The sequence below is a fragment of the Grammomys surdaster genome, unplaced genomic scaffold (assembly GCF_004785775.1).
Source record: "Grammomys surdaster isolate TR1022 unplaced genomic scaffold, NIH_TR_1.0 126248, whole genome shotgun sequence".
In the NCBI taxonomy this organism is placed as follows: Eukaryota; Metazoa; Chordata; class Mammalia; order Rodentia; family Muridae; genus Grammomys; species Grammomys surdaster.
Genome location: NW_021621048.1, coordinates 6,603,142 through 6,631,089, shown reverse-complemented (window position 1 = coordinate 6,631,089; position 27,948 = coordinate 6,603,142). Strand labels below are relative to the sequence as shown.

General features: G+C 39.0%; 1 protein-coding gene across 1 annotated transcript in view; it reads left to right on the top strand.

Annotated features, from left to right (window-relative positions):
* Rasa2 (RAS p21 protein activator 2) overlaps positions 1–27,948 on the top strand; it is a 90,968-nt gene that overhangs the window by 60,831 nt on the left and 2,189 nt on the right. Inside the window, exons 10-23 of the mRNA XM_028758977.1 lie at positions 560–716; positions 997–1,145; positions 1,748–1,862; positions 2,666–2,740; positions 5,140–5,263; positions 7,505–7,611; positions 12,540–12,623; positions 15,880–15,957; positions 20,055–20,128; positions 20,817–20,923; positions 25,094–25,176; positions 25,641–25,849; positions 26,802–26,905; positions 27,232–27,418. Of these exons, the coding sequence (XP_028614810.1) occupies positions 560–716; positions 997–1,145; positions 1,748–1,862; positions 2,666–2,740; positions 5,140–5,263; positions 7,505–7,611; positions 12,540–12,623; positions 15,880–15,957; positions 20,055–20,128; positions 20,817–20,923; positions 25,094–25,176; positions 25,641–25,849; positions 26,802–26,905; positions 27,232–27,418 (1,653 nt within the window). The remainder of the gene's footprint in view (positions 1–559; positions 717–996; positions 1,146–1,747; positions 1,863–2,665; positions 2,741–5,139; positions 5,264–7,504; positions 7,612–12,539; positions 12,624–15,879; positions 15,958–20,054; positions 20,129–20,816; positions 20,924–25,093; positions 25,177–25,640; positions 25,850–26,801; positions 26,906–27,231; positions 27,419–27,948) is intronic.

The window sequence follows — 27,948 nt, the reverse complement described above, 5'->3', positions numbered from 1 at the left end:
AGTAGGAATTACACTATTCCTAGGTAAAAAGATGTAAAAAAGAATCCTGCCTCCTTCCCCAGTGCTACTCAGCTAGGTCCTGTTTCTGAGCCAGCCACTGTTCTCTAGTTTCTGGGAATATTTTCTGTATTCTTGGGGAAATGCATATGTATGTTTTCATTCATTGTTTTATTTTTTTGGAATTAGGTTTCTGTGTGGCCTAGGAGTCATAATCCTCCTGCTTTAGCTTCCCCAAGTGCACACAACCACAGATTTATCTATACTATGCTTGTATCTTTACTTAACAATATAGTAGAACACTATAGACATGCATTGACTCTTGATAGTGGTTGACAACTTACACTCTAGAATCAAACTGCCTTAATTTAGGTCCTGTCCTCACCAGTAACGACATGCTCTGTGCTTGCACTTAATTTCGTGCTGAAGACTGAGTGTGCTGAGAGCACATTTCACTCTCTGAGCTGCAGTCTGCCCTGTGGTCTGTTCTTCAGTAACTCACCTGTTGACTTAGCCCACTGTTAACTGCCATCACATGGAGTCAGCTGTACTTTTACTTTAGGTACTTGCTACAACCAAGAGACAATGGAAACAAGTCATCTAAAACTGATGACCTGGGATCTCTTCTATTAACTCTGTGTTATACAGAAGACTATGTGCTTCCGTCAGAGTACTATGGACCGTTGAAAACTTTGCTGCTAAAATCACCAGATGTTCAGGTACTTTAAAAATCTTATATGGCTAAACTGATTCTGTAAATGATAAGAAGAGATTTCATAGTGTCGGCTCTTACAAAGTGCTGTGTATTTGATTTCTCTGAATCTGAATACTGATGTGTGCTTCAAATTTTATCTCTGATTATAATTTAGAAAACTTAGTACTATTTTATATATCCATTATAATTAATGAGTGTGTTTAAATTACATCCACAAGTTAGTGATTAGGCATGTAACCATGTTTCCTTGATTCTGTGCTTGTTTTCTACCTTCTTTATCCTAGCCAGTATCCGCCTCAGCTGCTTATATTTTGGGTGAAATATGTCAAGATCAAAAGGATGCTGTTTTGCCCCTTGTGCGACTGTTGCTGCATCACAATAAGCTTGCTCCTTTTATCACTGCGGTGGCTGAACTGGACTTGAAGGATACTCAGTAAGAACTGTATTTCATTAAATGTTTAAACTTCAGTTTGCCAGATTGTTTTAACAGTCTCAGTTCTTTGTATTGACCAAGTTTACTATACACTAGGTTAAAAAGAACTGCTTAATCAGTAACAAAAGACAGTTCTTAGAGTTGCCAAACAGAATCCAACTGTGAGAACCAGTTACTGCAAGGAATGTGTATAGTTCAATGGTGTGGTTCCTTTGTTACTATTACTGATCTTTGCTGCTGGGTACAGTGATTCACACACCACAGCAGCAGCTCAATACGGTGCATGTGTAGGCACACGCAGGACACTACAAAGAGTAGTCAGTGCCTTCCCATTCCCATCATAGCAAGACAGTATCATCATTTTATGCACACATACCCGCAGTACATTTTTTTCAAATTTATAAACATAGTTTCTTTTTTAAATGACTTTTAGAATTTTCATAAAGTAGTTTTGATAGGTTTAGAAATTCTAATGGCAGCAAACATTCCTGTTAGTAAGAAGCACTAAAATTGTGTATATGATCAAAGTCAAATAGTTACTGTTTGAAAACTTTTCTCCTTTTTGCTGTCAATGGTTTTTGTTGTCTCTATTTATATTTCAGAGATGCCAACGCAATATTTAGAGGAAACTCCCTGGCTACCCAGTGTCTGACTGAGATGATGAAGATAGTGGGAGGGCACTACCTGAAAGTCACCTTGAAGCCTGTTCTAGACGAGGTACAGTGTATACCTGGTCACCAGAGTCTGTGACCAGATAGAGCAGCTGCTCTCAACTTGTGCTCTCAAAAACCTCTTTCACAGGAGTCATCTGAGGCTGTCTGCATGTCAGTTATCTACATTATGACTTGTAACAATAGCAAAATTACAGGTTTGAAGTAGCAACAAAAGTAACCTTCTGCTTGGGGGTCACCACACTGTGAGGAGCTGTAGTAAAGGGTCCCGGCATTAGGAAGGCTGAGAGCCACTGCTGTAGAGCTTCTCCTTCAAGAAGTAATGTGTTAATTAGAAGGCTCTGTCTATTCATGGGCTACTGGAGGAATAGGTGTAGATACTCTATAAGTAAATTACTGTGCTCTCTGTGGATTCTTTTTTTTTTTTTTTTTAATTTTTATTTATTTATTATATGTAAGTACACTGTAGCTGTCTTCAGACACCCCACAAGAGGGTATCAGATATCATTACAGATGGTTGTGAGCCACCATGTGGTTGCTGGGATTTGAACTCAGGACCTCTGGAAGAGCAGTCAGTGCTCTTAACCACTGAGCCATCTCACCAGCCCCCTCTCTGTGGATTCTTACTCACAAGGCACATTGATCTACATTATTGTTTGTTATATACTTATTTTACTAGGATTTTGTTACAGTTCTTTGGAAAATTGTCTATACTGTATTAAGTTATCTTCAGGTGGGAGCTTTAAACTTTGTTAGATTTGTTTTTTATATCAGAAGAAGAATAATTATTTTCATGTTGTTAAATTACCTAGGAAAGAAGAGTAACTGAAAAATACTTGTATATTCCAGATATGTGAATCCTCGAAATCCTGTGAAATAGATCCTGTTAAGTTGAAAGAGGGAGATAATGTAGAGAATAATAAGGTATGATTACATAGTGTAGTTTATAACCACATTAATTTTTGATCTTAATATTATACATGCCTCCCATAAATGGTTTATTTTCTGTGTATTTTGCCTGCATGTATGTCAGTGTGCCGTATGTGTGCCTAGTACCTGTGGAAGTCAGAAGAGGGCATTGTATCATTGTATCATCTGGGAATAGAGTTAGAGGTGGTTGTAAACCATCATGTGAGTGCTAAAATCAAACCCAGGTCCTCTGCAAGCACATAAATGCTCTTAACCTCTTAGCCATCGCTACCCTCCAGCATGTACTCTTAAACTTTAATAATGCCATGTGTCTGGAAACAGTGCTATTTATTCTTTACATTAGTCTTTACTTTCCATGGCATTTCATAGTACTGATTTTAGCTTATTTTTATTCTTAAAACTTTTAATTTAGACTTTTAAATTATATCTATGTGTTTGGAGGTATGTGTATGGATATATGCACGTGAATGCAGGTGCCACCAGAGGCCTCAAGAGAACAGTGAATCTTCAGGAGCTGGAGTTACAGGCACTTGTGGGTGCTGGGAACTGAACTGTGGTTCTCTGGAAGCTAATCTTTTGTTAGCATATATTAATTACAGATAACATCATGATTTTCATACAGGTATTTTGGTCATGTTAACCCCTTTTATCTTTTTTTGTCCCCTTCCTACTGAATTCTTTGCTCTTCCCACCCAGTCCTCCCCTGTGACTTTTCTTTCTTCCTTCCTTGTTTGTTTTTCAAGACAGGGTTTCTTTGTCTAGCTCTGGCTATCCTAGAACTCGCTGTATAGGGATGGCCTTTGAACTCACAAAAATCCACCTGCCTCTGCTTCCAGAATGCTGGGATCAAAGGTGTGTGCCACCACTGCCCAGCTCTCTTTTATTTTATAATTGTGGCTATGTGCATGTGAAAGAGCAGGTGCCAATGGATCCAGAGCCTTTGAATTCCTTTGAACTGGAGTTGTAGATAGAGATGAGCTGCCTGACATGGGTGCTGGGAACTTCAGTGCTTCTGTTTAAGGACTTGTGTTCTTAGATGCCTCTCTAGCTACCTGCCTTTTTATTCCTTTTCTTACATATATGTTTTAATTATTGACCCTTCTGCTTTTCTACGCCATCATGGTACATGCATGTGCACACTCATGTATTTTTGTAAGTTTACTTAGGGACAAGAATCAAGTGGTTAATTATAATAGCATAGATAACTTACCAATAGTTACACCACAAAAAGTGTTTCTCCCTTTCCCAACAACCCCTGGTTGCCTGTCAATTCTCAAGGACAGGTAGGGACTTATAAGCCCTTTCCTACTCTGTGAGAAACTGTCATGGACCCAATTTTCTATAGGACTTATTCTGGTGATCATAGCTACTGAGAATTCAAGAGTGCAGTGGCCATGTGGTGCTTAAAAGACTGTTAGGGAGCAGTCACTCTCTTCTCCTAGATTCTTTTGTCCACTCTTTAGTGATGTTCCTGAATCTTGAGGAAGGCCCATTTAGGGCTAAGCACCCACTGCAAAAAGATGCTTCTCTGACCAAAGCCAACAGCCTTACTAATCTGTGGGCAATTTGATAGGCATATCCATTTAGCAAATCAGAGCAGGAGCCTCCCCACTACACCGCTACTCTTACTCCCAGCTATGGGCTTTTGACTGAGTTAGGTGAGATTCTCTCTTGTGAAGCAGGCATCAGATCCAAATCAGAAACTGCTTGTTTTATCTCCAAAACAATAGCGCCCATTGCCTGGCAGGTCAGTAGTCAGAATACAGGGTTGCAGCTGAGCAAATTCTTAATAACAGTTCTCCCTTAGCGGCCTACATTACATCATCTAACACTATGAAATCTGACTAGCAAGGAGAATATTTCTAGACTAGAGCACATGTCTTCAGCAGTAGGGTCTTATCATTTAGGTCTAGTGAGCAACCCACAGTATTGGAAATAGCCTATAATAATAGTGGATTTAAACTGCAACTAGTTGCAATCTCCGTTTTGACTATTCCTTTCAGGTTAGACTCATTAGACTAAGTGACACAGTGATTTTAGTTGCCTCTGAGGAATCTATATGTATGTTGGAGTCACAAGTCTTCACTGCAGTGTTAACTGTCACTGTGTACTAATGCTGCCTATCATGAATTATTTCCCTGGTTTCCTTTTTATTGTCTTGTTTGTGGAAATTACTCATATATTCATTCACTTGTCTAGAAAGTCTGAATTTAACTTAATAAATTAAGCCAGAGTATTGATTGGCCTTTTAACTGAGTTGGGACTAGAAGCAGCACTTCAGGAGACTAGATTGTCATCTTCTAATAAATCTCATACCCACTACTTGTTTTCATGAAGATATTGAAGATGTGTGACAATCAAAATCTTAGTGTTTACTTTGTTAAAACCTGCAGGAGAATCTGTACTACTATGTGGACAAAGTGTTCAATACGATTGTAGGATCAAGTGTGAGCTGCCCCACTGTGATGTGTGATATTTTTTATTCTCTGAGGCAAATGGCTGCTAAGAGATTTCCTAGTAAGTGCCTTGTTCTATTTAATCGCATTTTCTTTTTTATTTTTTTTTCTCCATGCTGTTTATTTGGTTTGTATGAAATATTTGTGCATAGGTACAATCTTCTAAGTTTTTCAAAATGGTGCTAGCTTCTTAGTGAGACTTAATGATTTATTTCCCTATAGTCTCAAAACATGCATTTTACTTTATTTTAATATAATGGCAACTATATAAAGAGCAAATCAAAATCATTAGTTTTGAGAAGGAAAAGTTTGCATCTGTAAATTTTGTATACTATGTAAGTAAACCTTCATGTGTCATATAGTTAACAGATTGCGGAATAAACAGGAAAACCTTTGTGTACCAGCTGTTTTTTCCAGTTGCAGATTTTCAAACAGTAGTAATCATTAGTTTTATACAATTGACTAGATTTGACAGCTTGGGAATACTAAGATGTCTGTGGTGAGGTACCTTTTCAGAAAAAGTCTTTGGCTTTACAAATACTTGCCTCAACATACAAAGGATTTTTAGGAATCATTGTGCTTCAGTTTTGCAAAATTAGCTATATTAACATTTTGCTTGGAAAGGCTTTGTAAAGTTATGAAGTCTACTTCATTATTGGTAGTACTTGGAAATACTCAAATTTTAGTTCATTTCTGTTACATAAATAAATTTACCAAAGCATTATTGATCTGCCCATAACAGAGGGGAGCATAAACAAGGCAGCTAGTTAGAAATAACCAGGCTTATCTATCTGCATAAAACTGTAAATAACTCTTGGCCATCCAAAGAGATTTTGTTATTTCATTATGTTTGCATTTATCTGTCCCTCTATTTACCCAATACTAACTTCTACATGAATTCAGGTTTTGGTCTCTTGGCTAATTAAATAAAGAGATAAAACATCTAATCTTCATAATCAATAGAGGAAGCAGAGACTTGATTTTTGCATACATAAAGATGAAGTGGCAATTAGATTCTGTCTTTAAATAGTGACCAAGATCATAACCATGTTGCCTGCTTGCTAGTCTGTTTTTATCTTTTACTCCTACCTTTACCATTAACAAAGCCATTACTCATTGAGTAGCTAGTGAAACTGAGGTCTCAGTTGTTCTTACTACCTGGAGTCCTACCCTGCTAGCAGGGCAAGCAGTCATAACGATGGACAGCTTGGCAGTCTACCCTACTGAGTGATTTGTAAAAGCTAAACCCCAAGCCAAATCCAGAGATTCTTTCCCTCACCACCCACTTCTCCAGCATCTGGTTGTTGGGTTAGTTGTTGACTCCAGTCTGAAACCAATCCTAACAAGGAGCGATCAGTGCTATACGTAGCCTTTAGTTCATGTGAAATATTGGTAGCTTTAAAAGTAATGTCTCTACCTAATTGCTTTTAGTCTTTAAGTTGTTGGTTTTTCTTTTTGTGACAAGTACATGAGAGAAACAACATAAAAGATAATTGTAGGTTCATAGTCTCAGAAGCTTCAGTCCAACACCCACAGGATCCATTGCTTTAGTCAGACCTGAGGCAAGGCAGAATACTTGTGATGGCATCTTGTAGCAGAGGAGGCTGCTTGTCTCATGGCTGTGAGGAGACAGAGAGGGAAGGAGAGGGATGAACCAGGGCCAAAACACACCCTTCAAAGACATACCCAAAGCACCCTGCTTCCTCTAGTAAGCCTTCACTTTCCACAGCCCCACCCCTCATACAGCAGTCCATTGCAACTGGAATCCATCAGTGTAGAAAGCATTGATCATGGTCTAATCATCTTTAGAACCATTCTTACAGAAATACTCCAAATGGTGGCTTGCTAGTCTCGTAGGCACTTTTCACCTAATGAACGGATAATCAAGACTAACCATAGTATAGCCTTAGACACCGTGAAGAGTTTTAGGGGGAATTTGAAACAAAAATACAAAACTGAAAGCTATTTTTTGGTATTCAGTGTTGCCACTAGCTAGTGCTAGATAATGCTTTAATATTACTAATTTTTAATATAATTTCAAGAATATTTTATATCAAGAAGCTATTTTTCAAATTTAAAATGTTTCTTTAAAATCAGCGACTTTGCTTTCCATTTGTTATTGTCAGTTGCAGCGTATTCTCTTAGTTCAGCCACAGTTGGTATCATTCCACAACTCAAGATTTACTTTACAAGTTATTTCCTTTCCTACGTAGTTTACATGATTTTTTTTTTTTTTTTGCTTTATCATCTTTGGTTTTTAATTCGTGTTTTTGCATGACGTTTCCCCATTTTGTCCCTGCAGATAACCCTCATGTTCAGTACTCTGCAGTGAGCAGCTTTGTGTTTCTTCGTTTCTTTGCTGTAGCGATACTCTCACCTCATGCTTTTCATTTGCGACCTCATTATCCAGTAAGTGTTTGCTCCTCTCAAAGCTTTACTCCATTTTTATTTATTTTTAGTAAAATGAAGAAAAAATGTGCCACTTTCATTTTGCTGTGCTAAGACATTTCACAATTGATAAAATGCTGATAAGTTGAAGTCTGCTGGTAAGCAGAAGGGAACGCGCATCAAGGCTTCTCTGCTGTTACACAAGGGCTGTGGGTTCTTACTTACATTGCTTAGATCGTGGTCTAATCATCTCTAGAAACATTCTTACAGAAATGCTTCAAATGGTGGTTTGGAGTACCACCATTGGTACTTGGTGGATCCTTGGCTGGTAGGCGTGGCTTGGGCTGGTTGTTAACAGACCCTTTCCTGGTTTATTACAGCAGTTTATTTTTTTTTATTTTTATATTTTGAGGCAGAATCTTATTATATAGCCCAGAGGGACCCTAACTCACAACAGCCTTCCTGCTTCGGCCTCCAGAGTACAGGAGTACAGGCCTAACTACCACAGCCCGTTTATGGTGGATTAATCATGGCAGTATTTTAAGATCTCAGAAATTTGAAGGAAAATGAAGAAGTTTATTTCAAAAGTATAAAGGAACCTAACTTACTTGGTATCTTCATACTTTTGCTTTCTGTTCACCCAAATTATATCAAAATAGGAGATTTAAAATGAAGTTCTATTAGTTACCTAAATCTAAATCTGCTTTGAATATATATCTCTTAATATTTTGAGGTTTCTTTTTTCTCTTAACCTATTTCTGGTCCTTCTTCATACAGCATATTTTAATCACTCTTCAGTCTTTCTCTGTTCTAAATATTTCATATACACTCGTGATGCTTTTAGCTGCTGATTTGTATAACAGAATGATAAGAAACATTTAGTGATGACTTTGTTCTAAGCTTTGCTTTAATCACTTTCTGTGTTTAACTCACTTAGGTCTTCCTAGTCACTGTAGGAGTAAATTATTTTATTAGCCCCATGTGCAGGTAAGGAAATCATCATGCAATACTTTCTCTAGGCTCACATAACTAAGGCATTATAATTGGATTCTACACAACTTGTACTGGATTCAAATGGGACTAGTTCAATCTCCACAGTCTATAAGCAGACTGGTGTTAAATCTTACAGCAACCGCTGTCATAGTGCTCAGTACTGGAGGGAGACACATGCAGTCTTACTTGACATTCCCTACCTTAATGCCCTAATGGTTATCAAGTAATGCAGTGTAGGGAAGACTTTGCAGCAAAACTGGGTTCTGAATGGCCACTTCTCCTCTGGATAGCCTTACAGTGTTAGCTGTGAGCCATGCTGCAATGGCAGAAGGTAGATGTTCTGTGTAGCTTGTATCCTTTTGTTCATGGAGACTCCTTCTGTGGCTGTGTTAACTAAAGCTGTAATGACCTAGGGCAGTGAGAGCTTGCCAGCAACATTGTGTACATAAACAGAACTCCCACCTCTGAACTTGTGACTCTGCCTTGTATTCAGACTTGGAATTCCTAGATGGAATTTGAATAGAATCCCTCCAACCACAAACACTTTTAGGTTACTTTTCAGGTAACTTTATTATTTTTTATAGTTTTTCCATCATTTCTTTTGGTCCTTTTTGTTGTTGTTTGCCCTCATCCCCATCACCTCAGCATCTCCATCAGGTCTTTAACCATAACCCTCACTCATTTTAAAGAAATTTTGAAGTAGTGGGAATAGAGAAAACATAACATTATTTGGCATTGGTGCTGTAGGGATGAGCATAGCTGCTTTCTATTAAGCTATAACTATTGCATCAATTTAAAGCTAGCATGTGATTAGTCCGAAGTAAAAAGTATGAGTAAACACTGCTGTACAAGCTGAAACTCTCAGAGACTGAGAGGACGTCGTCAGGTACTAAAAGTTACAGGAGCAGACTTGAGCAAATGCTACTGAATTTTACATTTAGGAATTCTTTTAATTTTGAGAAACTAATTATAGAAGATATTTAAAGTAGACAAGAAAGAGTAAAGAACAGGTAGCTAAATAGTCATAGCAAGGACTCCAGATCTGAGCCATGCTTGCTAACAGACAAAGTCAAGGAGAGAGGTGTACATATACATGTGTAAAAACTGTTTTTCAAAACATTAGTTCTTAAAAAATGGAGGCATGGGCTGGAGAGATGGCTCAGTGGTTAAAAGCATTAACTGCTCTTTCCAGAGGCCCTGAGTTCAATTCCCAGCAACTACATGGTGGCTCACAACCATCGGCAATGGGATCCGATGCCTTCTTATGGTGTGTCTGAGAACAGGAACAGTACTCACATTAAATCTTTAAAAAAAAAGGAGGAGCTGGATTGATGGCCCAGCAATACTGCTGTCTCAAAGGACCCAAATTCAATTCCCAGCACCAATGTCAGGCAGCTCACAACCACCAGTAACACCCACTCTAGAGGATCTAACCCTTCTTCTGAACTCTGGGCACCTGTAACCTTGTGTGCACGTGCCTACACATAGTTACACATATGCACATAGAAAATAAATCTTCAAAAAATAAAATTTAAAAATATAAATAATGAAATGGACTGAGGGCTAGGACTAGAGCTCCGTGTTCAGGCGTTTTACCAAGCATCTGTGAGGCCTGCAACCAGTCCCCAGTACCATAAGAAAGAACAGGAGCGGACCTTCACTTGAGTCTCCTTGGTAATGGTTGTGGGTTTTAGTTTAGTACAGATTATGTGAACATTGATTTGGTAAAGCACTGTTGAGATCTTCATAAAGGTAAACGACTAGACGATTCTTATATATTCCTCATTCTTTCCTTGATAATCCCTTTGAAGGCCCTCCCAGTGGAGACGTCTAGACCCCATTAGTTTGTTTTATGTCTGTTGTGTACACCTGTAACACCCTGTGCACTCTCTGTCATGGTATGTTACATTCTGATTAGTAACATCTGTGTATAACAGATCTCTGCACACAGACTGCCAGGATCTCTGGAACAAAGCGGGGCCTTTTCCAGATATGTGTATCCAAAGCATATGGTAGTTTCTAAGACAGTCAGATGCTCAGTTTAATTAACAAAAATGATAGTTGAGAGAAGGAACTCATCAAGGGAGTCTTTTCTTAATGGAGAAACAGATCCAAGGTTTAAATATAGGGGAAGAGGCAAGCAAATAAAAAGAGGGCGTTGCTGCCTCCAGGTCAGAATCCTAGAGGATGCTAAGGAAAGGTATGAGATTAGCAACTGCTCTTTTGAAAGAGCATACCTGTGACATTGTGTTTGTTTGTTTGTTTGTTTGTTTGTTTTTTGTAAACCAAAGACAGTCAAATGGCACCAATTTCATGAGTCAGTGTAAGAAAAAAGAAAAGTTTAACATTTCGGTTGACTTTAATAATTGTTAGATAGTGTTTGCTGAGTTGTGTACTGGAAGCCAGGTGATGATGGTCCTGGGTATACAGTAAAGGGAAATTATTACAGTTTGCAAGTAGATAGTAGCAGGGATTCAGACCAGCGGAATGACATGGCTGTACAACAGTAGCCACAGTTATATGGGTCTAAGCCAGCCGGTGGTGGCCTGAAACTGAATAAAATGAGCTCTGTTCCCTTTTGCTAGTTCAAGAAAAAAATAACCTAAAACACTGAATTTTAAAACCAAGTTTAAGCCAAGCAGTGGTGGCACACGCCTTTAATTTCAGCACTCAGGAGGCAAAGGCAGGCAGATCTCTGGGTTCAGGGACAGCCTGGTCTACAGAAAGAGTTCCAGGATAGCCAGGGCGACACCAAAAAAATGGAGAAGTCTTGTGAAATTCAATTCAAACTTAATGTTACCAGAACTTTTAAAGAATGTCTCTTCCTTCACAGGTAGAACTGTAGTAGGGTCTTCTTACAGATAGGATGGAGTCCTGGAGGCTCCACCTGAAATCACTTTTAGATAACCATAATTTATAACTTTTGCCAGATATATTGTAATGATCATATATCAGACATTCCTTCTCCAGATTTCTTCATTTCTTGGACATTTCTTCTCCACTGTTTTCAATGTGAGATACTGAAAACTAAAACTTATATTAACTATATTTTCCTGGATATGTTTTTTTATAATACTGTTTACTGTAGTAGGATAGTTTGTTACGTAGAAATGTGGATCAATAAGACTCGTGAGAGAACTGTGTTCTGACCATTTTATTTACATGTACTTTAATGTAAGTTATACTACTGTCAGGTAGACAGACCTGAAAGATACCATGGTTAACAGACCAAGCGTTACCTTCTGATAAGAGCCTCTATGAGTGGTGACTTCCTTTCCTGGTCTGAATGTGTATTCTCCCTCCACCCCTATGGTGGAAACAGTTGATTGCAGAAGTCTTACGTGTTATTTGAATATGCTTAGAAGTAGACTGAGCACAGAAAATTGGAAACACTGCTAAGGTAGAAAAAAGTAGATATCTCTGATATTCCAAAAGTAAATAAAATGTGTAGTGTGATCCAGTCTTTAGACTACACAAAGCCGTTAGATACAGTTGATGACATTATGTCTCTCAGAGGGAACAAATCATTAAGTCTTTAGTCTCTGTCTTTTTTAATGGTGCTGAGAATGGAATTTAAGGCTTCATGCCTTCTCGGCAAGCCCCCCGCCCCGAGATGTCCCCAGCCCTCTTTTTACTCTTTATACCGAGACAAGGCAATTAGGTTGCCTGGACTGGATTTTCTCTGTAGCTTTAACAGACCTGAGTTTGCAGTCTTTCTGTCTGAGGCACCCAAGACTTGAGATCACAGGCCTTCACCACCAGCTTCTTTCATTGTCTCCTAACCCGCGTGGTAGAAGTTCTCCTAGGCTTCGCTGCATCCTAACTATCTTTGTTTGAATCAACATTTTTAGCCACTATTTTAGAGCCATATACCCCATTCACTCGATTCTGCTTTTTATATAAACTCTACTTCTTGAAAAATTAACAAGAACTTTGGTCATTTTTACATTTTCTAGGATACACAGACAGTTAGGACATTAACTCTCATCTCAAAAACCATTCAGATTATTGGAAACTGGGGATGTCAATCCAGAAGAAAGGTGAGTTTATAACTGTTTCCTACTTTGCATACTTAACCCTTTTCACGTACCTCCTTCCATAGTAAAAATAAAACAAGAGAATACATATTTAGATGCATTAATCGTCTTTTAGTGGGTGTTCTACTGTAGTCACCTTTTCAAGGAGACAGTGGTACTTAACCTGATATACCCACAGTAGGAAAATAACTAGGAAGAAAAGACACAGGCACAGTCGAGCTCTGTGACATAGCCACCTAACAGCTTTGGAAGAAGTTGTCAGCTCCAGGATGAATGATTCATGGAAATATGGGACTAGCTTTATCCTTAACTTCAAAATACAGGCCCATCCTTGTCTAGTGCTCTACCTCAGAGCTTCATAAACTTCTCACTCATGAAGCCTTTTACTCAAGAAACTTTTATGCAACCTTAGGTATAAAAATCAAACATTGACTAATAATGACTTATTCTAGCATTTTGAAATGCCCAGCCCCCAGTGCTGAGGAGTTTTTTTTCTTCCATTTGTTTTTGCAACTGTTATCTTGGGCAACTGCTATCTAGTTTAAGATCTAGGAGGAAAAAGATCAAACAGTGATTACCAGTTCAAAGCTGTATCCAGGCTCTGAGGGACCTTCATTGCTCCTCAGTCTGTCTCTCAGCAAGAATGTTCATCAAAGAAGGGATAAGAGCCAGGCTCTGACTAATAAAGTAACTGCGGGTCACTGACTCTTCTTTGCTGGCACCCTGCATCTCGCCCAGCATGAGGTATCTTTGGTTATCAGCAGCTGGAATCAACAGAATGTGAACCAAGCCTGATCATGTTCTGGGAGAGGCTGAGCGTGATATACCATGTGCTGTGTGGGAAAGACTAAAAACCATGAGTATGTGGTAGCCATGATCCTGGAACATTCTGAGTTCACTGCCTTACTGGTATGTCACTCAGTGGAATGCACTCTAGGAGTGCTCTAGAACAAGATCATGAAGATGGATGTGAATTTCCCAGCCTGCTTGCTGCCCCACATGGAGAAGAGTTGAGGAAGCTCCATTGTCCTCTATATGTGCCACTACCAAATCTGGGCCTACAACACAGATGAGGCAGCACTCTTGGCCCTCTGGCTGTAGACCTGGCTCCTTAAGGCACCCAAGTGAACTGCCATGTGTAATTAAGACTGATTAGCCAAGAGGAAAAACACCACTATACTTACTACCTGGCATGAATGAAATCTGCAGATCTTAGGGGTTTGGGAAGCCAGAGTATATAGGGATTGTCCTGTGCTTTCCAGGAGTTGGGTCTATCAGTGGGGACAACAGCGTAGTGGCCAGCTACTTCCCTACTCTGTGAAGAAAGTAGACTTAAGGTCATCTGGGAAATCAAAGGAGTTGGTAAGGAAGTTGGAAACTAGAAGACTTAAGAGTAAGTACTTTGCCTTGCACAGCTTGGTCCTTAACCTGACTAGGACACCACAGGCATGAAGAGCCAACAAGCACAAAGAGAAGCTAGGACTGGGTGACCTGAGCTTGCTGTCATCTACTAACTAACCTGTAAATTCGGTGCCTTTATATGTATAACAAGAGGGGTTAGGTGTCTTAGTGGGAAGTCTCTGTAGGGAGCAGTCTCAGGCAGTAAGCTTCCTGGAGAAGGAAGTTGTATTTGCTAGTTTCTGGTCCCAGTAAATGGTAGGTTTTGCCATTTACAGGAGTCTGAGGCAGCTAGAGTCCTTGACAGGTCTGTGCTCTTGTCAGTAGTCCACATTTACCCTGTGTTTCCTCTAATCCTCACACTAGAGTGTTGTAAGTTCCAGGTTCTGTAGGGAAATTTTATAAAGAAAGGTGTTCACAATTTTTCATTTGTGATAAACACATTCCTGTTTGGCTAGAGGGAGCAGCCCTGTGACCTGGAGGTCTCACCCTTACATTATAGCCTTCCCTTATCACTGTCCCTCGAGGCTGAGGATGTTTATCTCTCCCTGCCTGCCTTCTTCCTTTCCCTTGAAACTGGAAATTGAAGGGCTGGGCTGTAGCTCAGTGGTAGAACTCTAACCTTTTAGAAATCAGACCCTAGGTTCAGTCTCCACTACTATCATTTTTAAAACAAAAAAGAAACTAGACTTTGGGCTGCATAGTTTCCATCTGCCTGTCCAGATCTACATCCCCGGTTTACTCTGTGCCTCAGGAGAGCTCTGGCTTCTGGGAGGCCCCTGTTTTGGAATCACAGCTGCTCTTGTCAGGAGACCCCAGGTAGATTTGCATTTCTGACTTGGCTCTTTAGGTCTTTGAGTAATGGTGGCTGTATACCTTATCATATGCTAGTTAAACCTATCTACTCATTTGTTAAATACTTTTTAAATTTTCTATTAAAATTTTCATTTGTGCCATATAATAATTATACAAATTTATGTATGCAATATGTTTTGATACATATTTACATTGTATATTGGTCAGACATTTTAAACTATTCTTTGTATATATAATCTTACCACTTATTAAAGACAAAATACAAATTTGCAGACTAATGAGATGGATATACTTGTTTGTGTTTACATAAATAAAAACTAGCTGAGTATTTAGAGTTGAGTATATAGAGCATCTTCAGCGTTTATCAGAGTTGATTGTATTTTGATTTTATAATATTCAGTTTGCATAAACACATAGTACAAAATGGCAGAAGTATATTTAAGGCCATTTTTTAAATTGTTGGAAATTTTGTCCTAATCTCAAGCCCGAATTTACTTAGTGGTTTTTTTTTTGGGTTTTGGTTGGTTGGTTTGGGGATTTGTTTGTTTGTTTGTTTAGTGAAACCTAAGTCAGCAACATGAGCAATTGAAGTCGAACACTCTAATCAAATCCAGAACTACTAACTGATGCATGCTGACTAATGATGTAGGCGAATGCTGGTTTTGTTTCTGTAATGAAACAATTATGTTTTTGTTAGAGCAGAAGCCTTCATGTCTAATAAAGATAGCGCCATTCCTAACATACAGCAGCCCCGTGCTTTGTGCTGAGGTCGGCAGCAGTGACTGGTGGTGCGTGATATATTGGCATGCAGAATGAAAAGCATACGTGTGGTTGGATGAGGTACCATTGCAGCACAGATGCACCAGAAATTCCTAGGAACCATGACATGTTTGATTTTGAACTAGTTCTTGTTGTTTGTGCCTTCAGAAGCCTTTACTGTTGACACATTTCTCATGACCACATGTGGAGTCACAACTAATAGTTTAAGAACTTTTCGTATTTTTCGTATTTAACATACACAAATCCTGTGTTTGTTTTCTCCTAGTCACGGTTCAAAAAGTCAGTCATGTGTGAATTTCTCAAAATGTTTCAAGAAGAAAAATATTTTACAGACGTGAAAAAGGTATGGTTCTTTCTTGTCATCTAGTTTAAAGGAATTAACATCTCTTATTATTCCAAAGAGTCAGTTTCCAACTTTAAAAAAAAAAAATCATGTTGAAATTGTCAGTCAAGAAGTCTTTTTCCAGTTGGGGAGATGGCTCAGATTTAGAGCACTGACTGCTCTTACAGAGCAGTTCCCAGCAACCACATGGTGCCTCACAAGCATCTGTAATGAGATCTGGCGCCCTCTTCTGGCATCCAGGCATATATGCTGGCAGAACATAAGTAAATGTTTTTTTTTTAAGTCTTTTTCTTCCAGTTCTACAAACAAAGCGGTGAGATAAGCAAATCTTAACAGTAAGTGCTGTTGTCATCTTAACTATATAAATACAGATTTCTATGCAACACTATTGACATTTAGGGATAGGTAGTTCTTGATTTTACATTGTAGAATATTTGGCAACATCCATGAATTAAATGCCAATAGCATATCCCCAATTTTGAAGACCAGAAATGCTTTTAGCTATTACTAAACAGATGTCCCCTGGAGGATGGAATTCTCTTTTGTTAGGAACCTTTGGTCTAAGACTAAAGCCTAATAGAGCCTGGTATGTAGTAGAGTGGGTACTCAATTGCCATAATAAACAAGATGGCTCAGCAGGTAAAGGCACCTCTTACAGAGCCTGATGGCCTGAGTTTGATTGCTGGGGTCACATGATTGGAAGGAGGGTACCAACTCCCATAAGTTGTCCTCTAACCTCCATATGTGTCCTGAGACACTCACATTCCCACACACATCCACATAAAATCAGAAAAATGTAAAACAGTGTTTTCAATATATTGAGTATATATGGTAGTAACTGGAGAAAAATAAGTGAAAATAAAATTGTATACATGCCTATAGCATATAGCATGCTAATATAAGGCCTACAATATGTAAAATGGAGTGTGATTAAAAACTGAGTTTTTTAAGTTTTTAACTTTTTGGTCTTTGACTCGTTAGTCATCCACATAAAATACAGTATTATAACCCTGAGAAACTTGGAACGAAAAAATATCTTAGGATATAGCTAAACTAAACTTGAAGAAAGTACTCTGTGTCTTCGTTATCACAATCCTAACTCAGTGAACCGAGTTAGTCTTTAAAGCCTGTATAGTTTCTATACATGGTGTAGCTGTTCATGGCCAAGAACATTTTTACTGACATTTAGACTGGTGACATACTTTCTCAGGGACTCCATGAGAGAAGATGCTCCTATCAGATAGGGTTGGGTTTGGTTTGGTTTTGTTTTTACAGAGTCTCAGTATATAGCCTTGGCTATCCTAGTTCTTAGTATATAAACCAGGCTGGCATCACTCACAGATAACCACCTGCCTCTACCTCCTAAGTGCTGAGATTAAAGGTGTGTACCACTATGCTGAACCTAGATTTTTCTTTTTTAAGTAATTGTTGAAAGCATTTGAGAAAATGTAAAACTATGCTTTTAATTTGTAAAATAAAATTCCACGTTTTGTATACTCACAAATAGATTCTAACCATAATGCATTTACCGTCTCATGTATATATGTAGTCCTGAGGTAGCATAAGATAGTTTGCCCTAAAATCTTAATTATCTCTTTGTGTGTGTCCATGTGTCTTTCTGTCTGACTGTAGACCTTACATATCCTAGACTGTTCTGTTTAAGATTGAGCTCTGTCTCCAGCCTTTATAATAAGGAATTACTATTGTCTGTGTAACTCAGTTTCTCATTCATACTGGCATTTATACTAGTGACTTTAAGTGACTTGTAACTAAATCATATGCTGTTGCCCACACAGTAAGGGAAGGTAGCCAGAAGAATTCTGTATAGAGGGTGATTATACAGTTTGATGACAGAACCACAACACTGAACAATTAGAGATGATTATTTATGGCTTTAAGTAGAGTGAACCTGAGCCAACTTGTTACCTACAGTTACTTTATTTTCATCTTAGTGTTTTCTTACATTTCACATCGCACATCTGTTTTTATCTTATACTTCTTCATATAATGCTAAGAAGTGAGATATTCAAGTAACCATTAACTCCATGGGTGGATGGTCCATCTATTAGAACTACAGATGAGACAGGATACTTTGTTAATGTTGTCCCTGGATACTTGAACCTGCATCATCCACAGGACAAAAGGGATTCTGTTCTTGTTTGTTCGCTTACTTAGCAAACTGGAAGGAACACATTGGGAAGCCTCTTGAGTGGGTGCTCTGGTGGGTGAATCACAGCATTCTTAGGCTCGAGTTGCTATGCCTTCAGTCCTGTAGAGGAAGCACCAGTCCCTCGATGTTCTTCACACAAAACTATGCTTGTGTTGTTTCTATCCTAAAACACTAAACAAAAATAAAGTTAGAAACAAAAGAGAAGAAAGCAGTGAAGCCAGACAACAGGGATCATAATGTCTCACGGATACGCAAATGGATAGTTGATTTAGAGGCAAAATAGGATTCCTCTCTAAGAGCAAGAGCTGCTTTTTGGACTGCTAAACTTCCCCTTTCCATGAAGAGGCGTCCACATGCTGGGGAGCCCTTGACTACTCCAGGCTACATACTCATGAAGCTTGATGCTTTTCCCTGAGTGACTCCTGTTTCTAACAATGGATATTACAGATTTTCTTGAGCCACATCCTTATATTCTTCATAGAAAGTTTGTAAATACTTACATTTGGTTTTAGGTTATCTCATTTGTCGAGGTCATCAGTTCTAGATAATAGAAATTAACAAGTTATTTTCTGTGAATAGCCAACAAATAGTAGGATTTATTGGTCACATAAGACCACTTTCATTTTTGTTTTTTCTCATAACCCTGGTTCTTACAAAAACAGACTGCAGGTCAAATTTGGCTCAGTCCATAGTTTTGTGTTACAGCCTATCAGAAACATTCATGGTCCTGTTTGTAAAAATCTCTGGACCCAGGAATTTTCAAAATTCAATTTTTCAGAGTTTCAAAAAGTAATGGGAACAAGTTATATTAAACAGCCCCTTTGGTTCCATCCAGCAGCCACACACCAATGTCATTTGTCATGTGGAAAATACACTGTAAGATAATACATGAGAGCCATCTGCCAGTGTTTGCTGCAAATCAAAGATGAAAGTTTTAAAAGGGAAGAAAAATAAATGCTTTGAGCCAGATGGTGGCAGCACATGCCTTTAATCCCAGCACTTGTGATACAGAGGAGGGTAGATCTCTGTGAACTTGAGGCCAGTCTGGACTGCAGAGTGAGTTTTAGGGCAGCCAAGGTACAAACAATATTGATAAGGGCTAGATGTGGTGGTATATGCCTGTTATCTTAGCACTGAGACAGCTGAGACAGAAAGATTACAGTGTGCTTGAGTCTAGCCACTGAAATAGTGAGGCATTGTCTCAAATTATAGCTAAGGATTATAGATTGAGTTATTTCTGTAGGGAAATCCATTCAGAATTTGAGTAAAAAACAACTTTTTAGAATACCTTTCATTTGTAAATTGGAAACTTTATATAACCACATGTATAATATTTCATAGATTACTGTAGGGTGAGCCTCTTTGATCCAAGATGCTCTAAGATCTGAAATATTGCAATATTTAAAACTTCTTGAGTAGACATGATGTTACAATGAAAAATTACACACTTGATCTCACGTGATAGGTCACAAAGTGCAGGTATAGTAAAAAACAAAACTGTATAAAATTACTCGTAGGCTATGTATATGAATTTTTTTACATATAAGTGCAGTCCCCAAGATATCTGTATATGCAGTTGTTTCAGAATCCTAAATCTAAAGCACTTTGGTCCTGAGCAGGAGATTCTCAACCTGTGTTATATATAGTCTTTAGTAATGAGGAATTTCCTAATATAATCAGTGACATGCAAGATAAAACTTTTGTTTGTTTGTTTGTTTTTCAAGTCAGTTTCTCTGTGTAGCCTTGGCTGTCCTAGAACTCACTGTGTAGACAAGACTGCCTCAAACTCAGAGATACGCCTACCTCTGCCTCTGGAGTGCTGGGATTAAAGATGTGTGCTGCCACCACCACCTGCCAGATAAAACAATTTTTTGTAACATACCTTATTTACTCACATACTGTAATACTTCCCCATCTCCCCATTTAGTTCTTGGATGAAATTTCGTCTACGGAAAGTAAAGAGACCAGTGGTACGAGTGAGCCTGTGCACCTGAAAGAAGGGTAATTAATTAAATGAGTCATGAAAATTATAATTCACTGTAGACAGTAAGTACAAAGAGCATGGCTTTGAGAATGAAGAAACCTGAGTTTTCATTCTGTTCCAGAGCTTCCTAAGCTGCTTCAGTCAGGTAAATCACCCTCACTGCCCTGTCAGCTCTGTCTTAGACAGCACTCACTGACTACAGAGTCCCAGGCTGTGCTATACTTCGGAAATGGCTGTTTCCTTAACAAAGAGTGGTTGTTAGTAGCAGTAACGAGATGGAAGTAATTTACCTGGCCCTTTTTATTCGGTATAGCACAGTTCTAAAATGGCATCACTTAGAGGCTGGAGAGGTCCTCATGGTTAAGAAGGTAGAGGACCTGTGTTCCATTCCCAGCACCCATAGAGTGGCTCACAGCTGTCTGTAACTGCAGTTTCAAGGGATCTGCCACCCTCGTCTGCTTCCCACAGGCAATGCACACTGTGCATAGATGTTGTACAGGCTACACCATACCTAAAAGTAGAACTAAAGCAATCCTGCATTGATAGAAAGACTCCCCCCGAGTCTTCAGTGGAAGTCACTGCTGCACACTAGTAATCATGCAGGACTGCCAGTGGAACCTAGCAGTCAGTGTCAGCTCTTTGTTTCAGGTTAGTGGTTCTCACCTCTGAGGGTTAAATGCTTGCTTCTGTCTGTTATGTCGGCAGTGAGATGTATAAAAGAGCCCAAGGAAGAACCCGGATTGGAAAAAAGAACTTCAAGAAACGATGGTTCTGCTTGACAAGCAAAGAGCTCACCTACCACAAACAGCAAGGTAGAGTTGTGGTTATGCTTCGTTGTGGCTTTACTCTGCTGGTTCTTGGAGCTGCAGTGGACCATTGCACAGTAAATGGTTCAGAGTGTGTCTCACAGGGACACACAAGAACTAAACTGTTTATTTTATCGCATTGCGTAGTATATAATAAAACTATAACAAAAGCCTTGTATAAGTCAATTTGAGAACAAAACAACTGGACTTGGTAAGTAAGTCAGTATAACAATAAAAGCAGAAAAGTACAGACGTAACAGGTTAGCTAGCCACAAGCACTTAGCGTATCACAGTGCTCAGTAGGTTTTGAAGTTTCATGAAATTTGATGGAAAATACCAGCTAAGAGAGCTTCTCCTATGAATACCAAAACGATGACATAAAGACCTGACAGGGGACTATAAGAATATAGAGTGCTTCAGTGGAATTCCTGAATAGTAGAAGAATAACTGAGGAGAGAGACATTTTAAAGAGATGGGGTCTTCACTCGGAACTCTGGGCTTAAGCAGTCCTCTTGCATCAGTCTCCCAAATAGCAGGGACTACTTGCGTGTACTACTGTATCAACTAAGAGGGTGTGTGTGTGTGTGTGTGTGTGTGTGCGCGTGTGTGCGTGTGTGTGCGCGCGCAGTTTAACCAGAATGAATGACTATGCATGTATATATCCAAGTACATTAATAAGAAATTTTTACAGTGTGTTGGATATTTTAGGCACCACGTAGTTTATTACAGTATATAAATATGTAACTAAAGATCGATGGGTTTACCTTTGTTTTTAACTAAAGGTCGATAGGTTTACCTTTGTTTTTAAAGCTGTCTTTGAATGTTTCAGAATCCTAGTTTATATTGAGTTTTATATAAATATTCTCACCTATGGATACCATTTTTGTTTATAATGTTTAATAGAACAATTTAAGCCAGGTGTCTTAGTCAGGGTTTCTATTCCTGCACAAACATCATGACCAAGAAGCAATTGGGGAGGAAAGGGTTTATTCAGCTTACACTTCCACATTGCTGTTCATCACCAAAGGAGGACAGGAACTCAAGCAGGTCAGGAAGCAGGAGCTGATGCAGAGGCCACGGAGGGCTGGTACTTACTGGCTTGCTTCCCCAGGTTTGCTCAGCTTGCTTTCTTATAGAACCCAGAACTACCAGCCCAGGGATGGCACCACCCACAATGGGGCCCTCCCCGCTTGATCACTAATTGAGAAATGCCTTACAGCTGTATCTCATGAAGGCATTTCATCAAGGGAGGCTCCTTTCTCTGTGATAACTCCAGCTTGTGTCAAGTTGACACACAAAACCAGCCACTACACCAGGCATGGTGGTACATACTTTAATCCAGGCTCTAAGGGTTGGGGGGTTATAGGACAGAGACAGACAGATCTTCATGAGGTCAAAGCCAGCCTGTTCTACATTGTGAGTTCTTGAACAGCCCGGATTACATAGAGACTGCTTAAAGATAAATAAAATAAAAACAACCTAATAACAACATCAATAGTGCGGTTAAATAAAATTTAAGGTAAATTAGTCATCTTCTGTGAATAAACAAGTTATTTGTTTCTCAGTTAAAACACTGTCTAATTTAAGCCAGCATTCCAAAGTCTGTTGATTAGAAATCTCTTTAAGTCAGATGATAGTCATGGTGAATTTCCTGAGAATCCTACATTATATACAGACAGACATGGAGTTTGCATAGGAATTTCATGGACCTCATAGGCCTACAACCTACAGTTGTCACATTTAACCTTTTGTTGCTAAACGTAAATGTTGCTACCATGATGGTTTTTTTATAGAGCTGAGTGCTGACTTTAAATTACTATATTATTATTAGCTCCCGTTTAGAAAGCAGCGTCTCATGATCTGCTGGTGTCCCAGCTTCTCCATGTCTCACGCGCCTCATCTTGTATAGGACTCCTCAGAGGACATCACTGTAAACCTCAGACCAAGTGTCAACTCTTTGTGGAAGTAATTTTAAGTCTCTAGCCACTTAGCTGCCTATTTCATAGGAACATACAGCACACTGGTTATTACATTTCATATCTCTCTTCTCCTGCTCTTTAAGATCTTCAGTGGTAACAATCATGTTACTAGCATAAAAACATTTAGTAAATGCTCTTCAAAGAACGCCAGGGCCCCCATATCTGCTGTTGCCTGAATTACTTTAGTAACCACTGCTCTGGTTTTGGAAGCTTTAACCAAGTTTACTAGCAAAACCGTTACTAAGCCTACCTTTGTAATACTCTTGTGAGATTCGCTTAGCTATTGTGTGTTCTTGAGACCTGTTATATATAGGTACATACAGACAACTTATACAACTTTCATAAATATACACTCTCAGTGCGGTTAGGGTAACTTGATTTTTCCCTCCATGGTTCCTGACATGAAGCTCTCCAAAATTTTGTTTGCTGTTTTTCTTTAATAGCTAAAGAACCACATAAAATCATTTCAATTTATTTTCATCATAGTGTTCATCTCTAGGTAATATTTCTCTACCAGTCTTTTCAGAACTCAATACAAATTTCACTAGGAACCTGTTTTCTATTTATTGTTCTGTCTTAAACTATTAGAACAGTACCTGGCATATAGTAGACATTCAGTGTATATCTTTTAAAAATTATGTGTCACATCTGTTTGAATCACCTTAAATTTTACGCTTTGTACCAGGAAAGTGACTGAACAACTGTTTTGTATTAATGTCTTTATTTACAGCAAAAACAAAATCACAACTCTCCAAATACTGTTCCTTGTAGAAAAAAAAGTCACAGTATTAATCCTTTGAACAGTATAAAACAGAATGTTCCTAGCTTCTTATATTTCAGCCCTCACATCTATAAGAAAGGCTTGAGGAAGAAATAGAAACAAAGCTTTGACACTCTAAAAACACCATCACAAAATGACAGAAGTCAAACTGTATCTGTCATTAGCTCCTTCTATAACTAGATGAGGGCCAGATATCCCAGGCTGTACTGACATGCATCGTCCTAGAGGAGGCCCTTTAACAAACTCAAATCCCCTTGCCTATGTTTCAAAACCTGTAAAGGGTTAAGGATTCCCTGCTGGATACATTGTCTCCAGCATCTCCTAAGTAAACTTTGTAATATTTAGCTAGTAGCTGGCCAACATGTGACAGCTATAAATAAGTCTTTAAAACATGCTTTGGAGCTAGCAAGATGGGTCACAGGGTACAGGACCTTGCCATCAAGATTGACAAGCAGTTCACTGTCTGGGACCCACATGGTAGAAGAAAACTGACTTCTGCAAGTTGTCCCATACCTCCATATATGTGCTGTGGTGTATGTGCATGTACCTACACACACACAAACACTAAAATAAAATGTAATTCTTAAAAAATGTAAACAAGGCTGCACATGGTAGCACGCATTTTAATCCCAGCCCTCGAGAGGCAGGCGGAGGCAGGCGGATGTCTGAGTATGAGGCCAGCCTGGGCTACAGAGCACGCTCCAAGACAGCCAAAAGAGACCTTGTTTCATAAACCAAAATAAATAAGTAGAGAAAAACTTAAAAATTCAGAGCTAGATAGTTATCTCGGTGGTTAAAAGCACTTGTTTTTGCTCAGTTTCCAGCACCAACATGGTGGCTAGCAACCATCTGTAACTCCAATCCCTTTTCTGACTTTGGGGACAGGGAGTGGGGGGGTGTTTGTTTGTTTGTTTGTTTGTTTTTGAGGACACTAGGCATACATGTGGTACACATATATACATGCTGGAAAACACTCATACATACATGTGTATTAGGAGCAGAGATGTAGATCAGTGCTAGAGCACTTACCTAACATGCATCATGCTTTGAGTTTGGTTTTCTACATGTATGCATACACTACATGGCTGTTGTTGTTGTTCTTTTGAGGACTAATCCTTTAATTAAATGTTAAATTGGCAAACAGAAAGGATAGCATAGAAAATAGTTTTCTATATAAAGATCAACCTTACATGCTTTTCCTTGAAAAAAATTTTCACCTATATGTTAAAAGACAAGGACATTGCTTTGCAGAAAGCCATCAGAATTCTCATTCCATATTATACACAAGACATCCAGAAGTCTCCTGCAGATACATGTGCTTCTGTCAGCTAGTGGAATTAGCCTTACAGAATTAACGTCTCACCCTTGTGGCTATCATAGTAATTCTTTTAATTTTGTTGTCTTTTTATTATTTAGGCAAAGATGCAATTTACACTATTCCAGTAAAAAACATTCTTGCTGTAGAAAAACTAGAAGAAAGCTCTTTCAACAAGAAAAATGTAAGTTGTATAAATATTGAAGCACTTTAAATCATCACGTGTAAGTCATGTTGGCATTTACCGTTCAGGTCTCTAAGTAATGTCCCAACTTGGGTCAACTGTTGCCACTCAGCTGGTGCAGGACCCTCCAATCACCAGGATGGCGTCTTCGTTCCTTAGCATCTCGTCACTGACTTGTCCTTCCTCACAGTTTCTCCTGCATCTAAAATTACCTGTGTTCTTACTCAGACAGTGCCCCATTCCTTTGCACATGTATGGCATCTACAATTGATAGTGTTCTACGTCTTAGAACCATTAACTAAGATGGTCTTTGGTACTCACCTGCTTAGTGTAACAATTCATTAAGACACATTAGCAGCCATTCCTTAGCCAAGCAAGCTAGATCTCCTAAGTCCTTTTTCTGTTTGTGTCTTATATGTTGTTTTTAAGGCTTCTCTAACTTTTTATCTTAATTGCCAATTAAGATGTTCCAAGTGATACATACAGAGAAAACGCTGTACATCCAAGCAAATAACTGTGTGGAAGCCAATGAATGGATCGACGTGCTGTGCAGGATGAGCAGGTGCAACCACAACAGGCTCAGCTCTTTCCACCCTTCCGCGTATCTCAACGGAAACTGGCTCTGCTGCCAGGAGACAAGTGAAAGCACACCAGGCTGCAAGCCATGCACTGCGTGAGTAACTGTGTGGTGACAAGAGTAGTGATCCGCAGCCCCTGACCGTACCTGGGTGTGGATGTAAGAACACGATGCTAAGTAGAAGTAGCTGGACACAGAAGCCGCATAGTGTTGAAACATTTCTATAAACCGTGTCTAGAAAGGCTTGGGTTGTTGCCTACTGAGTAGAATATTACCTGACACACACAAGGGCTTTGGTTGAATCCTGATAACCACAAAAAGTAAAATCTAGAGAGTAAATAAGTTACTATAGACACAAATGTAAATTAGTGGTGGCCAGGGACTAGATGAACTGTTACCCTTTTATTATTGGTGCATCATTTGGTGAAGAACCATAGGTTATAAAAACGTTTTATTGGGACTGGAGAGCAGTTAGTGCTTGCTGCTGCTCTTGAAGAAAGAAGACCCAAGTTTAGTTCCAAAACCTCTGTGACAACAGCTCCAGGGCATAGATTGGATACCCTTTTCTAGCCTCTGTAGACACACACGGACACACACACATATGCACACACACGCACAGATATACATATACACATTAAAAATATTTTTTAAATGATTTTATTTCAAAATCCTTTTTGAGACTTGAGTCCTTAACAACCAGACCTTGTGGTCCTGTAGAACTATCTCGGAAACTAATTTCTGAAGTCTTTTTTGAAAAATTCAAATTCTAGCTTTAATCTCAGTTCATCAAAAATCTTTCTAATGGGGCTGGAGAGATGGCTCAGCGGGTAAGAGCACTGACTACTCTTCCAGAGGTCCTGAGTTCAATTCCCAGCAACCACATGGTGGCTCACAACCATCTGTAATGGGATCCGATGCCCTCTTCTGGTGTATCTGAAGACAGCGACAGTGTACTCACATATATAAAATAAATAAATCTTTAAAAAAAAAATCTTTCTAATGTTAACAAAGAATTTTTCCAATGTCTTTAATTTTCTTTTTATCATAGAGGCATCCCTGCAGACATCCAGATAGATATCGATGAAGACAGAGAAACAGAAAGAATTTATTCCATTTTTACCCTCAGTTTACTTAAGCTGCAGAAAATGGAAGGTAAACATACACTCTACTTTTATAAAACCATTATTTTTCATTACTAATTTCTGGGTTATTTCTTGGACTTTTTAAAAAGTTGAAAATAGTTATAGATTTCCTAAGTTACTGATAATGAAGTTTACAAAACCTAAGAGGAGGCATTTATCCTATGTATTCATGAAATTAAATAATTATTCTTATGTAAATATACTTGTTCTGTTTAGTAAACTGTTATAATACAGTTACCTGTGCTCCCTTAGAAACTTCAAAACTTTTTAAATTATACTACAGATTACATTTGTGGAATTTAGTTTTCTGATCAGAGATTTCACTGTTCCTTACAGAGGCCTGTGGAACTATAGCTGTGTATCAGGGGCCACAGAAAGAACCTGGTTATTCTAAGTTCACCATTGAAGATTCTGTCGCAACCTTTAAGACAATTCAGCAAATAAAAAACACCATAGAGAAGCTAGATGAACCTCATGAGAAATACAGAAAGAAGAGATCAAGTAGCGCGAAGTACGGAAGCAAGTAAGTGCCTCAGTCTCCACATCGCCACATCTCTCCAGACCCCGCCTTTCTCCTCTGCATGCTTCCCTTCCCTCCCGTCTTCTGCTCTCCTCAGTCCAGCTGTCCTTTATGTCGGTGCTGGACTTCCATCACTGCTTTGAATGCTGTGGTCAGTTGTAATTCACTCTGTATAATTTGTAGCTTTTTCTTTTTGTTGTCTCCTTTATAGTTCTCACAATACATATTTATTGTGAATACCAAGAAAGTAAGCCATAACGGTCCGTAGGAGCATTTGATAGTGGGTTTCAAGTCTACATCTCAGATGCAGAGGATAAGCTGGCTAAGGACAGCAACAGCTGACACTCAGTGGGACTCGTTCCTCTGAGGACGCCACACCCAACACTGGACACTGTCAGCTGGATTACTCCAGCAGCAGTAGCAGACTCCTGAGGGAAGTTTTCAGTCCCCACAATGAAGAGAAAGCATATACAGTGGGTTAATGCACCCACTCAGCCCTGTGCTGGAGCAGTTTCCCACTCAGCCCTGTGCTG